At 48.7% G+C, this 15833-nt stretch overlaps 1 protein-coding gene across 1 annotated transcript; it reads left to right on the forward strand.

Moving 5' to 3' along the window:
• The first annotated feature begins 1386 nt into the window (after positions 1–1386).
• Positions 1387–6457, forward strand: cd248a (CD248 molecule, endosialin a). Its single transcript, XM_065021936.1, has 2 exons — positions 1387–3708; positions 4325–6457. Exons 1-2 carry the CDS (start codon positions 1615–1617, stop codon positions 4595–4597), a joined length of 2367 nt encoding a protein of 788 aa, XP_064878008.1. The 5' UTR covers positions 1387–1614; the 3' UTR covers positions 4598–6457.
• Positions 6458–15833: the final 9376 nt, after the last annotated feature.

Below are 15833 nucleotides of genomic sequence, written 5' to 3' on the forward strand. Positions count from 1 at the left end.
GACTGATACCTCCTCTCCAGACTGATACCTCCTCTCCAGACTGATACCTCCTCTCCAGACTGATACCTCCTCCCCAGACTGATACGTCCTCCCCAGACTGATATCTCCTCTCCAGACTGATACCTCCTCCCCAGACTGATACCTCCTCTCCAGACTGATACCTCCTCTCCAGACTGATACCTCCTCCCCGGGCGTATCAGTCCTCCCTAGACTGCTCCTGCACAACCCCCCAGTTTGGTTGGCAACACAGTCTCCATTAACTCATGCCTTGTTTTCATTACAGAACCCTGATGCCCTTTCCTGTGCAGGGCCTTGGCCACTTTCTCTGCTTCCATATCTGCTTCCAAGGAGCGTTATTAGCAAGGTGAGTGGAATGATTGTTGCTATCATGGTTGAAAATGCAATGTGAGCTAGGCTGGTATCTTCTTTCTTGCTTAAGGCTATAGCGTCAGTGTCGGATGACACATTTTATGAGCGAAAGGAATCTTAATTTGATTCCAAAGGACAGATAAGCGAGTGGGGAATGCATTATTTACAAAATGTATTACATGTGGGTGTAAACAAACACACACACACACACACACACACACACACACACACACACACACACCTTTCGTTACTTCCATTTAACAGACATGCTCGTTAAGCAAAAAGTGTTCATGTTCTCTCTGATAAAACAGAGATGGACCAAAGAAAAGAGAGAAAGCTTCAGCTATGGACTGAAAGGAGACCAAGGGGAACAGAGTGGTGGGCTATTGGAACACAGACAGGTCTTTGTCTGGTAATTCTCCTGCTTGTGGAATTATTGAAGAAAACCAAAACATTTTGAAGTGTCATAACTGAATATCTGCCTTGAAGGCCTGGTGGGATGGTGTGTTTTTGTGTGTGTATGTTTGTGTGTGTTTGTGCCTGGGTGTGTGTGCCTGTGCCTGTGTGTGTGCCTGTGTCTGTGTGTGTGCCTGTGTGTGTGAGTTGTTGGAGGGTAGCGGATATGGGGGGTAGGGGACATGGGGGGTATGGCTGGGTCCCAAGCTATTTCCATAAACTGACTTATGAAAACCTTACGACACACTCTTAGAAAGATAAATATACACAGTGCAGTGCACCTCCCCCAGCCTTCCCCGATACACTCACAGGCATCCCCCCCCTCTCTCTCTCTCTCACACACACACACACACACACACACACACACACACACACACACACACACACACACACACATTGAGAACCCCCCACCTCTTCCAAAAACATAATTATTTTGTTCAATTCCCTCCCTCTTTCCTTCGCTCATTCCCCCTTTGCCCTCCCTCCCTCCCTCCCTCCCTCCCTCCCCCTCCCTCCCTCCCTCCCTCCCTCTCTCTTCCCACTCCCTCTCTGAAATCTAGGGACAATCTGCAAGCACTCAACACCGGCACAGAACTCTGTTAGCAGGGAAGACTGAGGTAGTTGGAGAGAGAGAGGTTTGGTGAGGTATTGTGCAGATGAAGAGAGAAAAGTTTGGATGAGAAGAAAAAAAACAAGAAACAAATAGTAAAAAAGTTGAGGAGGAGAAAGAGAAAAAAGAAGAAGAAAAAGCGAGGATTTGAAAAGTAAGCTGTGGCGAGTGAACTAACAATGGGCTCCCCAGTGCGCTGTGCTGTTGCTGTAGTTGTCTCAATACTGGGTCTCCTCTACTATAGTCCCCCTGTATGGGGCCAGGAGCTACAGGAGAGGGACGCTCTGTGCAACGAGGACGGCTGCTTCGTGGTCTACTTCCAGCGCAAGACCTTCCTGGACTCCTGGAGGAGCTGCAAGGAGAAGGGAGGCAACTTGGCCACAGTCAAACTCCAAGAGGGAGCTGACACTATCGCTGCTCTCTTCTCCAGTGTGGAGCTACGGGGCCTCAGAACCAAGGTCCGGGTGTGGATTGGTCTCCAGAGACAGCCTCGCCAGTGTACCGCCTCTCGCCCTCTCCGTGGGTTCTCCTGGATTACGGGTGACCAGGATACCCAGTACACCAACTGGCTGAGGGACGACTCACCCAGTACCTGTTCGGCCCCGCGCTGTGTGGTTATGACCTATGGCACAGCCGCCCACGAGCAGCATGATAATTTTAAATGGCTGGACGGCTCGTGTTCGGTACCTGTGGATGGCTACTTGTGCCACTACACCTACAAGGGCATGTGCCCGGCTATTTGGAGCGAGGGAGGCGGCAATGCCCTCTATAGTACCCCCTTCAGTCTCCTCAGTAGCCTTCTTACCCACGTGCCCTTTGGATCTGTAGCCACGGTGCCCTGCCCGGGGGGCACCAAGGAGGAGCAGTCAGTGCTGTGTGTGCTGAGGGAGGATGGCACTGTGGGGTGGTCCAGGGAGACGCCCCTCTGCTCCGACACCACAGAGAAGAGCTGGTGTGATCGGGACAATGGGGGCTGCGAGCATTTCTGCCAGGAGGCCAGGGAACACTACTACTGTGAGTGCTCGGATGGCTTTCAGCTCGGTGACGACGGGCAGACATGTGTTGCTGTCGACCCGTGCCACAGTGCCCCCTGTGAGTTCGAATGCCTTCCGCTGTCGGACGGCTACCGCTGTGCCTGCCCCGAAGGATACATGCTGGACCCGGATGAGCGTGGTTGCCTGGATGTAGATGAGTGCCTGCAGAGTCCCTGCGAGCAGCTGTGCGTCAACGCCCCGGGAACCTTTGAGTGCCGCTGCCGCCAGGGCTACCGGACGGACCAGGAGGGCGACTGTGAGGACGTGGACGAGTGTATGGATGACCCCTGTGAGCACGCCTGCGAGAACACGCCTGGCTCCCACATCTGCCACTGCCACCTGGGCTTCTCCCCCCTGCCCGAGGACCCCTCCCACTGCCAGGACACCGACGAGTGTCAGATCCCTGGGACATGTCAGCAGATGTGTGTGAACTACGAGGGGGGCTTCGAGTGTTACTGCGAGGTGGGCTACGAGCTACTCTCTGACCAATTCTCCTGCAGGAAGATAGGAGAGGACTCACCCACCGCAGTTACGCCCTCGTACCCCTGGGTCACCGGCCAACCTGGTTCCAAGTGGGACCCCCAGCAGACCTACACCGACTGGCCCCTGGAGGAGGAAGAGTCCCTGGACTGGCTCACAGACCCTCCCAGGCTGGAAAGTGACATCATCTGGGTCACCAGCGCACCCCAGGAGGAGCCAGTCCTAAACCACAACCCATTCCTGCCCTTCCCCACGGAAGAGCCTGAGGAGGAGGAAGAGGAGGAGGAAGAAGAGGAGGAGTATACACCTGGCTGGGACATCATGAATTGGAATGTCCCAGCCAAGGTCCAGCCAGAGTTGGAACCCACGCCCAGTCTCTCTCCCAGCCCCACATCCGACACAATCCCCACCCCAACACCCACATCTGACAGGTATTGGTTTGAGGAGGATGAGGAGACCACTACCAGTCCCTCAGTCCTCCCCACCTCCACTATCTCGGGAGGGGCCTGGAACTGGTTCTGGATCAGTTCCACCCCCACCAGCCAGGACCAAGGACTTACGACGTGGCAGGAGCCAATCACTGACCAGTATGTCCCCGCATCCAACTATGATGAAGCTGATGAGAATGAGGAAGTGGGGGTAATTGACGATGGGTGGGTGACATACCCCCCAGAGATGGACCAGGACCCAGGCCAGCACACCCCCTCCCTGCCTTTTCCCCTGGCTCCTCAAACCCCCCTCACACCCAACCAGGGAGTCGTGGAGGTGGAGGGGGAGGATGAGAGGGGGCCGCCCCAGGAGGATGTGGTGGAGGGGGAGGATGAGAGGGGGCCGCCCCAGGAGGATGTGGTGGAGGGGAGGATGAGAGGGGGTCACCCCAGGAGGACTTGGTGGAGGGGGAGGATGAGAGGGGGCTGCCCCAGGAGGACTTGGTGGAGGTGGAGGGGAGGATGAGAGGGGGCTGCCCCAGGAGGACGTGGTGGAGGTGGAGGATGAGAGGGAGCCGCCCCAGGAGGATGTGGTGGAGGGGGAGGATGAGTGGGAGCTGCCCCAGGAGGACGTGGTGGAGGTGGAGGGGGAGGATGAGAGGGGGCCGCCCAGGAGGATGTGGTGGAGGGGGAGGATGAGAGGGGGTCGCCCCAGGAGGACTTGGTGGAGGTGGAGGGGAGGATGAGAGGGGCTGCCCCAGGAGGACGTGGTGGAGGGGGAGAGAAAGGATGAGAGGGGGCCTCTCCAGGAAGATGTGGTGGAGGTGGAGGGGGAGGATGAGAGGGGGCCGCTCCAGGAGGACGTGGTGGAGGTGGAGGGGGAGGATGAGAGGGGGCCGCTCCAGGAGGACGTGGTGGGGGTGGAGGATGAGAGGGACCTGCCCCAGGAGGACGTGGTGGGGGTGGAGGATGAGAGGGAGCCTCCCCAGGAGGATGAGAGTATCCAGAAGCAGGATGGTGCCAACTGGCTGCTGGTAGGCCTCCTGGTGCCCCTTTGTATCTTCATCGTGGTGATGGTGGCACTGGGCATCGTCTACTGTACCCGTTGCGCTGTCACGCCACGCAATAAGTCCGCCACCGACTGCTACCATTGGATCTCCGGGGCGCACGACAAGCAGGGCGCGCTCAATCCCAGCAAGGGGATGCAGTCACATGTTTAAACAGACAAAATGAGGAAAGACTTGTAGATAAATAAACTGGTTTTATAAATAAGAGGAGAGGATATGAAGAAGGTAAGAGAGGACTTGGGTGGTTGTTTTATTGAATGCGACTCTGTGAAACACTTGGATGTTTCTGTGGAATATCGGTTGAAAGAGAGAAGAGAAGAAACAGGAAGCAATACAACAACAAAAACCACGGATCCTTTTCTTGGGATGATTTGACATTATTGTTGCTTACGCAGATCTCACAGGACAAGGTATATGATCCCTATCTGATTGCACTATAGGGTCATAATAGAAACCATCTATTGGGGTTGAATACGTCATCTGGTTATAGTTACAGATGCTGTGGGTATAAACTGTTAATGTATTACCAGTGCCATCTGAAAACCTAAGCCAAAGAACTATACTGTAGCCTATAGCATTGTTTTGTTGTCGATGAAATCTGGGTGTCTGCACCTTTCAAACAAATGCTCAGGTTTTGAGCTCATTCCCCAAAGTGTGGTGTCACAAATTACTGTTTTTTGTCCACTTTGTCAAAGAAGCAGGTTCTTATTTACCTCAGAAGTTGGTGAATGAAGGCGGTTGTGATTCACGCCCCTTTGCAGGACAGCAGACATTTCAGCAGTTGAACCAAACTATACAAGCATGACTGTCATGACGCTGTTGACTGTCACGACGCTGTTGACTGTCACGACGCTGTTGACTGTCATGACGCTGTTGACTGTCACGACGCTGTTGACTGTCATGACGCTGTTGACTGTCACGACGCTGTTGAGAAGAAGCAGTCACTCGGATATTACTTTTACGCTTCTGCTTTTTTAAGTACCGGAACAAATCAATTCACACCACAGACCAAATTAGTTTTATACAGTACGCGTGTATATATGTGCTTGATTGATTGTTTTTGTGTATGTATAGTTTGTAGCAATGACTTTTCCAGACAATGTGTTAGTGTCATGATTCCTGATTCAACGAAGTGCCTTTTGTTTCATATTGACCACAGAACTCTTAGTAATTCCAAGGAATGTCTCTCTGTCTAAGGGGATGGTTCCTTCCATTCAACTCCAATTAAACTAACTATCTCACCCATGCTCCTTGTGAAGGTTTGAGTGCAGATGGAAGATGTGTTTGCATTACAGACTACAAGGACTGTAATGGGGGGGGTCACAGGCTCCCGATTGACTTTACCATTGGCCTTTTCAGTGAACTCGTGATCTTTCAATCGCTCCCCAGTCCCATGTCACATACTGTAAGTGTTCAGCACGCCGCACTCCCTCTTGTCACAGGCCTGATCTGAGCTTTCTATGAACTTCCTCAATAGCCATGATGGGACATTACATACTGTAAGTGTTCAGCACGCCCCACTCCCTCTTGTCACAGGCCTGACCTGAGCTTTCTATGAACTTCCTCAATAGCCATGATGGGACAATACATACTGTAAGTGTTCAGCACGCCCCACTCCCTCTTGTCACAGGCCTGACCTGAGCTTTCTATGAACTTCCTCAATAGCCATGATGGGACAATACATACTGTAAGTGTTCAGCACGCCCCACTCCCTCTTGTCACAGGCCTGACCTGAGCTTTCTATGAACTTCCTCAATAGCCATGATGGGACAATACCAACATTTACAGTTTGAAGTCAATGCTCCCTCTAGCAACTTTGACAGTAACTGCAGTCCCCATTCAAAGGACGGCTTGCACTTGTAAATGGCAGACTATCAGAAATGACAGACAATGGAATCAACCTAAGATGTGCCTTCTGATCTAAGGACTGTGAAATGCTTTTTTAAATGTTTTTGTTACCCGTTAGGTTTGAAGTAATTGTTAATTAAAATGATATGATAAGGGTTCTATCGATATTCATGTCTTGTGATTTAATGGTTCATGGTCCAATCACTTCATAATGTAATCCTGAATGTTTTAGGAGACATGCAGAAACCTCAGTTTGAAAATGGATTCCTTGTGCACAGAGAGTATATGGAAGCAGCACTAAGTCGAAGAGGCCCTATTGGGTGTTTAAATAAACATCTTCAGGCGCCCTTCAACGCTGACAGGAGAGGCGGGAGGGTGTGTGAACGTAGGAATATCACAGGGGAACAGGAGAGGGAAGAGGCATGACAGGAGAGGCAGGAGGGTGTGTGAACGTAGGAATATCACAGGGGAACAGGAGAGGGAAGAGGCATGACAGGAGAGGTGGGAGGGTGTGTGAACGTAGGAATATCACAGGGGAACAGGAGAGGGAAGAGGCATGACAGGAGAGGTGGGAGGGTGTGTGAACATAGGAATATCACAGGGGAACAGGAGAGGGAAGAGGCATGACAGGAGAGGCAGGAGGGTGTGTGAACGTAGGAATATCACAGGGGAACAGGAGAGGGAAGAGGCATGACAGGAGAGGTGGGAGGGTGTGTGAACGTAGGAATATCACAGGGGAACAGGAGAGGGAAGAGGCATGGAGGGAGAGGCGGGAGGGTGTGTGAACGTAGGAATATCACAGCTCTGCGACAAACACAACGTTTAGAATCAATCAATCAAAGCCCACAGGGGTGGGAAATGATTCATTAAAACTCTCAGAGAACAATCTCACTGTATTAGGCAACACCCGTCCCCGATACCGAGGAATTGTTTCTTTTTCATGTGTCAAATACAACAGGTGTACACTTTAGCGTGAAAAGCTTACTTGGGAGCCCTTTCCCAGCAACGCAGAGTTCAAAGGATAAATGATCAAATACTCATCTTATCTTATTAGGCAACACCAGTCCCCAATACCCAGGCTGCATTGTGGTGTGTCATCGTAGCTGGCAGGGTCGGCTCCTTATTGCATATTAACGGAATGTGTTGATCATAACCAGACTGGGGCTCAGTGTGGAGCTCTAAGGGGGTCTCTTCTGTGTTTAATCTCTGATCCACCCGGGTCACCTCTCACTGGAGGCCTGCTTCATGGCATGCTGCTCTTAAAACCAGAGGTTATGTGATGCCACTGACCATGGAGATCACAGAGATATTTATTCATCTGCAGCCAGCCCAAGGCCTGCCTGTGAGGCCGGGCGGTGATCACTCACAGGGGATAGATGTGCCACTGACTACAGAGATTTTATTTGTGTAAATATCTTTATTCCTTTCTGGGCCACAGACAGAATGCAGTCAGATGGCGCCCTGTAAGGTGATAGCTCATGGGCCCTTCTGTGTGTTCAGGGTCAGGCTTAGCCACTCAGACACAGTGGGGTTGTGTTGCTAGGGGTTGTTAAGGGGCGCCTCCTTGATGATGTAAGCCCCATAGGGACAGATCTGGTCAGCTACTCTGCCTGCCTTCCGCCATGTTCTGCCGCATCTATCATCTAATCAGCTGATGACGCAATAGAAGGGCCATCTGGTCATGGATGGACGCACAAGATTTATATACCGCGAAACGGTGACGTCAGCAACAGTTGGCTTCGCCATACGTATATTCCTGGGTACCTGGGCAAGTTGGCCATCTCCAAAAGCACGTGCGTATCAGGGGAATAGTGGTGCGTTGGAGCTCTGTCCGGCAAGTTTCATATTTAATAGACCACAGAAAGGGATGTGTACACTGGAGTTCATTCATTGGAGTACATTCTGAAGTTCAGGATGGCAACTTCCATTCGATAGTCTGTAATGCTGAATACCAATTGAATACAATCAGAATACAAAATTGGCGTTGAAACTGAGTTATTGAAACATGATAGAGTAAGGTATTTCTCACTAAACTGTAACATACATCAAAGTAGAGTAGAACATAAGTCAAATCATAGCCAACTTTATTAGTCACATGCTCCGAATACAACAGGTATTCACCTTACAATGAAATGCTTACTTACGAGCCCTTAACCAACAATGCAGTTTTAAGAACCCCCCCCAAAAATAAACTTGACTGAAGTAAAAATAATACATATATATATTTAGAAAAATAACAAATACTTAAAGAGCAACAATAAAATAACAGTAACAAGGCTATATACAGGTGGTACCAGTACAGAGTCAATGTGCAGGGGCACAGGTTAGTCGAGGTAATTGAGGTAATATGTACATGTAGGTAGAGGTAAAGTGACTTTGCATAGATAATAAACTGAGAGTAGCAGCAGACAAAAAATGTGTGTGTGTGTGTGTGGGGGGGGGGACTTTTTGAGTATCTGAGGACCCATGCCAAATCTTTTCAGGCTCCTGAGGGGGAATAGGCATTGCCGTGCCTTCTTCATGAGTGTCTTGGTGTGTTTGGACCATGATAGTTTGTTGGTGATGTGGTCACCAAGGAACTTGAATCTCTCAACCTGCTCCACTACAGCGTGCTTAGCCCTCCTTTCCTGTTGTCCACAATCATCTTCTTTGTCTTGATCACATTGATGGAGAAGTTGTTGTCCTGACACCACACTGCCAGGTCTCTGACCTCCTCCCTATAGGCTTCCTCCTCGTTGATCAGTGTCGGTGATCAGTGGAACACAAGTTGAGTTTACTATATTTTCTTGTCTCTAACTGGTCATTATTCATGTCAAAATGTCTTAAGGGCGTCGTACACTTCCAAAATGAAGTGAAATCCAGACACACATGCCCTCAACCATGTTCAAAAAGTTAAAAACTTGCCAATGTTCATTTTTTCATAGCCCCAACCTTTGCAAAAAGAATAAAAACTCCCATTCATGCTGTTAATGCCCTGGCCTTGAGTTATTGAAATGTGAAACTATTTTCTGACTGAGGGAGAACCTGTAGCATCAGTTTTCCTCATTACACATTCCTAGGTCTTAAAGTTGAAGTCAGAAATGCATTGAACAGAGCACAAAGAAGGATTGGTGCCAAATAGGTATGAGAGAGAAATCAGGAGCGTGTGTCTGCATCTGCTCATACGCAGACTATTGTTAAACATGTGTTTATTTAACAGTGACGGCCAACCCCTAACCCAGACGACGCTGGGCCAATTGTGCTTCACCCTATGGGACTCCCAACCAATGCCAGTTGTGATACAGCCTGGAATCAAACCAGGGTCTGTAGTGACGCCTCTAGCACTGAGATGCAGTGCCTTCGACCGCTGCGCCACTCGGGAGCCAAATTCAAGCCATCACCAGCAAATAATACCAGACTCCTGCTTGAATGGCCAGCTCTCCATTTTCTTAAGTCAAATCAACAAACGTTGCAAGTCAATTCAGATGTAATACGTGGCGTTTGTATTAGTAGGGACGGGGAACGTTCAGGCAGCAGAGTCACTACAGAAGCTCATGAGCAGTGCCCAGTTAAATTGTGTTTGACAGCATTTTCTCTAAATGGTTAAATGAGTGAGAACTAGATGTAGTTGTCGCAATAGTTAGTGACATACTTTACACTGTCCTCCAACATTATTTAGCCATATTCAATTATTTTACAATGCGCTAATATCACCGCGGACAGCTTGTGTTGCTACCTTACACAAGCTCACATTTTCACCTCACACAATTGAGTGAAAATAGACATCATTCTTTACCTCAGATTGGTGACAATAATATAAAGGTATATAGTCATCAAGAGGACACTAAATCGATACAGCGATGGGCTTAACCCCCCTAACCTAATTTTCCTCTCCCGTGTGCCTCCTCCCCTCAAGACATCTGACAGAGGATCTGTCTCTCCGTGACTCCCTCAGTACTTTTCAGAGCCACTGTGGGCTCAGTTTCCATCATGGAGGGCTCAGTTTCCATCATGTTATCCACCTCTGTTGCTGTTGTCTTGTGTTGTGTTAGGTCGATGGGGTGAAGTAATTAGGAAAAAAGTGAGTGATTATCGATGGTAGTGTCGCTCTGTCTCATCCCCCACTGATCAATGGCTTGTAATTACAAATCGTGCTCCTTCGCAAGGGAATTGTGTTGGATCAAATGGAAGGCCAGCGGATTGACTCCTAGTGTAGTTGACTGTCTGGCTGTTTTACTGACTGGATTAGTTGGCTTCTGGCTGTTTACTTTGAACGTACATTGTGTTTCTGGTCGATTGCCAGATAGACCCTGAGGAAGCTGGGCTGGGACTGGTCCATGTGCAGTCCTCCACACAGACATGCCAGTACTTTGAGCATCTTTCTCACAGATCAATGCTCGGCCGTGGCCTCGGGGGCTAAGCAGGGCTTCTTAATGGCGGTCTGTCAGCACATGCGGAGAAATATGGAATACGGAAATATTTGATCTAAACTATGTGAGGGAGGAAGGGAGGGAAGAGGGAGAATAAGAAGACAGGAAATAGGGCTTTGGACTGGGGGTCTAGTATAGTCTGTAGTAGTAAACAGAATATATAAGGGACAATGGGGGATCTGGTTACCATGGGGATTCTCAATGTGTCTCTACCATTGGTAGGCTAATTAGAACAGTGTGTAATGGGAACATAATGCTGCAGAACACTGGTGACGGGAATGTGCATCCCCTTCTCACAGAAGGGATCGGTCTCCATCCACATCTGTTTATTGTTCTCTGTACAAGTGTGCTTGTGTGTATGTGTGTGCCTGCCTGCCTGCCTGCCTGCCTGCCTGCCTGTCTGTCTGCCTGCCTGCCTGTCCTGCCTGCCTGTCTGTCTGCCTGCCTGCCTGCCTGCCTGCCTGCCTGTCTGCCTGCCTGCCTGCCTGCCTGCCTGCCTGCCTGCCTGCCTGTCTGTCTGTCTGTCTGCCTGCCTGCCTGCCTGCCTGCCTGTCTGCCTGCCTGCCTGCCTGCCTGCCTGCCTGCCTGCCTGTCTGTCTGTCTGCCTGCCTGCCTGCCTGCCTGCCTGTCTGTCTGCCTGCCTGCCTGCCTGCCTGCCTGCCTGCTGCCTGCCTGCCTGCCTGCCTGCCTGCCTGCCTGCCTGTCTGTCTGCCTGCCTGCCTGCCTGCCTGCCTGCCTGCCTGCCTGTCTGCCTGCCTGCCTGCCTGCCTGCCTGCCTGCCTGTCTGTCTGCCTGCCTGCCTGCCTGCCTGCCTGTCTGTCTGTCTGTCTGTCTGCCTGCCTGCCTGCCTGCCTGCCTGTCTGTCTGTCTGTCTGCCTGCCTGCCTGCCTGCCTGCCTGCCTGCCTGTCTGTCTGTCTGTCTGTCTGCCTGCCTGCCTGCCTGCCTGCCTGCCTGCCTGTCTGTCTGTCTGTCTGTCTGTCTGTCTGTCTGTCTGTCTGTCTGTCTGTCTGTCTGCCTGTCTGTCTGCCTGTCTGCCTGCCTGCCTGTCTGTCTGTCTGTCTGTCTGCCTGCCTGTCTGTCTGTCTGCCTGCCTGCCTGCCTGTCTGTCTACGAGCATGGGAGCATATGAATACGTGTGTGAACGTTTCTCTTTTCACTGTTTGTATTTAGAATTTGTACTTCCTGTAAGAGTGTGTGAATATGCAAATTCACACAGAGTGTAGCTTTTGCTCAGGACTATGCTTGTCAGTCAGTGTTGACTTTCTAGTGTTGAGCGTACAGTACCCTTCAGCCATTCCACACCAGTGCACTCTTGACAGACATAATTAACATTTGCTGTGTCAGGGATCAGTAAATTTCTCTCAGTGAAAGTGCTTAATTCAGTTCAGTAATAGACCATACAGTGTTATATTTGAATATGTAATACAGTATGTGTAATGCGACAAGGTCTTGTATGTTTGCTTTACGTTCACTCTGAATCCACACGACATGAGAAATTGTGTTTCCCAGGTCGGGTGACATCAGCACCCTAATCCTTTTGTGTCACGTCCTGACCTTAGTTCCTTTTTTATGTCTCTGTTTTAGTTTGGTCAGGGCGTGAGTTGGGGTGGGCATTCTAAGTTTTGGTTCTGTCTGTTATATTTCTAGGTGTTTGGCCTAGAAGGCAGAGGCAATTAGGCAATTAGGCAGCCTGTTTTCCCACTATGGGTTGTGGCTAGTTGTTTTCCGTTTCAGTGTTTGCACCATACGGTACTGTTTCGGTTTTCATTTATTCTCTTGTTCTTTTGTATTTAGTGTTCAGTTAATTAAAGGAAATATGAACACGTACCACGCTGCGCTTTGGTCGACTCCTTCTTCCTCACACGAACATCGTTACATTTTGCAACCACCGAAATGTCCTATTCGCTTATCTGTGTTTCCATCTACAGCACACATCCAGACACATCAGATGTGCTGCCAACTTGTATCGTCTGGTAATATTTATTGGTAAGGGATCACACGAAAGCCTGTTGGATTGCCATCGAGTGGCAGTTTGATCCTAGAGCTTGGCCTAGCGTTTGCTTCTCAAGGTCTGTTTTTGATTGAAATAACAACCTCAACCTCAAACACCCCCCCCCCCCATTCCAAATCGCAAGACAGTTTCTTTACAACACTATTAACAAGTCGTCTCAATATCTCTGTGTTTATAAAACAAAGGGGAAACATGAGGATAACTATCGCTGTTCATTCCTTGTAATCTGGTACACATCATAGGCGATCATAGATTTATCTATTTGCACAAGTGCTGGAGCACATGATCAGGGTCACGGCGTTTTGGTAATGGTGGAGATTCTTCGGTCTGTCAGCCAATGTTTTGTCTCGTTTCTCAATCGGACCTCCCCCCTGACTGTGGATCCTGGGGTGAGAAGGACAGTTCTGAGACTGTTCTGGTTGGATAGTTCCTACAACGACGACCCGATGACACATCAACATGGCCGCGAGGGAAATAAACAATATTGCGTGAATAAAATATCCAGTTACAGTGTTTACGAGCCATTTGAAGTACAGTAGAGATGTCAATAACTTGACAGTTCAGTGAAAAGGTTCTGAGGAAATGGGCAAACTTTGAAAAAGAACCACTGTTTTGCCAATAATCATTTGCACTGCTTCATTCCGGTTTCTTCTCGTTCCTAAGCTCGGATTGCTTCTTCTATCGAAAAGCACAGATGCCGAATGCATATCTACAGTATATTGGCACTCTATACTTTACTTCCCTCTTCACTCTAATATGAAAGCTTTTTGGTCGTGCTTTAATGACAACTCCCTACCTCTCTAGCCGAAGACACCATTGATATTTTGATCCAACGCAAGAAGCCGAGGGTAAGAGGGCAGGGGTTTAACTGTGATTCAGCCAACGGTTTTAACAAGACAACATCCTCCTCAGCTTATGTAAATATCATGCAAAGGGAGATCAGAGTTGATAATGCCTGTTTGTGTGTTCACCTCAGGATCATCCCTAAGGATCTCTGCTTCCATGTACGAAGCACTACAGATGTAGGATTTTAATTTGGGACAGTTTGCTACAGCAGGACAATATTCCTGCAGCAACAGGGAACGTGAATTATTGTGTGGATCATAATTAATGGGGTGAAAATTAGGGGTTGATACATTTTTTCGTAAGGGAAAATCAGGAAATGCAACAGGGTGATCAAATGAAGATGCTACATCTGTACATGAGGCTTCACACACAGTAGGACTCAGAACGTAGTACTGGAGTGGAATATGAGGGACAGCTTTCTTTCCTAGAAAACCTAATGCGTAGCCAACAGTGAGTCATATTCCTTGTCATTTTAATGTCAAGAGACATTTAGGTTTGGCACGTATTTGATTATCATCATAATTACAATATTGTGGTCTTAAAAAAAACAACAGTACTTCACATTTAGAGCCTCGATGCCACTTCGTATGAATGCTAATTACTTCTCGATGGTGATTAAGAAGGTGATTCTATTCTGCTTCGGTCTAACATGAAAGAAAGTCGAAGACTCTGTGCATACAGAGACTCTACGTTTGATGTAAATCCCGACAACTTTCACAAGACTTTGTGGAGAAAAAAAAGCAGCAGCGAATGACAAGAGAAAAGCGATGAGGTCAGAAGTCGGATCTGAAGCTCAGCCAGGTGTGTTCTGGGATACTGAGAGGCCGGAGAGGAGCGGCAACAACACTGGCAAGGCTGATTGGGGGGGACCAGGGGAGAAGGGGAAAGTGCAGGAGGTCAGAAGTCAGATCTGAAGCTCAGCCAGGTGTGTTCTGGGATACTGAGAGGCCGGAGAGGAGCGGCAACAACACTGGCAAGGCTGACTGGGGGGGGGGGACCAGGGGAGAAGGGGAAAGTGCAGAAGGTCAGAAGTCGGATCTGAAGCTCAGCCAGGTGTGGTCTGGGATACTGAGAGGCCGGAGAGGAGCGGCAACAACACTGACAAGGCTGACTGGGGGGGGGGACAAGGGGAGAAGGGGAAAGTGCAGGAGGAGATATTAGAACCAGATGTCTGGAGGAACTCTTGGCAATACAGCCAGGCAGGCTGTTCTTCCTCTGCCTCCCTCCAAACACACATCAGCCTAATAACGGTTTGTTCTTCGAAATGGTAGGACAGGGAGAAAAGAGACAGAGCTCCTCAGCAACATGCAGAGACTGAAGCCCCATCACTCTACATCTCTACATGTCTCCCTTTCTCTCTCAAGACAGTTCAATTTCCATTCAATTTCAATTGAATTCAAAGGGCTTTATTGGCAATGGGAAACACATTTCCAAAGCAAATTAAATAGATAATAAACAAAGTTAGATTAAAAATGAAAATTGAACAGTAAACATTTCACTCACAAAAGTTCCAAAAGAATAAAGACATTTCAAATGTTATTATGTATTTATACAGTATTGTAACGATGTGCAAATAGTTAAAGTACAAAAGGGGAAATAAATTAATATAAATATGGGTTGTATTTACAATGGTGTTCGTTCTTGCTGCTGTGATTGCACACTGTGGTATTTCACCCAATAGATATGGAGTTTAACAAAATTGGATTTGTTTTCGAATTCTTTGTGGGTCTGTAATCTGAGGGAAATATTTGTATCTAATATTGTCATACATTTGGCAGGAGGTTAGGAAGTGCAGCTCAGTTTCCACCTCATTGTGTGGGCAGTGTACACATAGCCTATTATTCTCTTGAGAGCCAGGTCTGCCTACAACTGTTTTTCTCAATAGCAAGGCTATGCTCACTGATTTTGTAAAGCTTTCCTTAAGTTTGGATCAGTCACAGTGGTCAGGAATCTGCATGCAGATTGGATGGAATTTGTATTTGTGGTCCTGGCAACTGGACCTTTTTTGGAATACTGTTATTTTTTGTCTTACTGAGATTTACATCTGTCCAGAAGATGTAGGTGCTGCTGTAGGACCTCCTTGGTTGGGGACAGAAGCACCAGATCATCAGCAAATAGTAGACATTTGACTTTCTAGTAGTAGGGTGAGGCCGGGTGCTGCAGACTGTTCTAGTGCCCTTGCCAATTTGTTGATATCTATGTTGAAGAGGGTGGGGCTTAAGTTGCATCCCTGTCTCATCCCACAGCCCTGTGGAAAGAAATATGTGTTTTTTG

This window comes from Oncorhynchus nerka, linkage group LG8, assembly GCF_034236695.1.
Source record: "Oncorhynchus nerka isolate Pitt River linkage group LG8, Oner_Uvic_2.0, whole genome shotgun sequence".
In the NCBI taxonomy this organism is placed as follows: Eukaryota; Metazoa; Chordata; class Actinopteri; order Salmoniformes; family Salmonidae; genus Oncorhynchus; species Oncorhynchus nerka.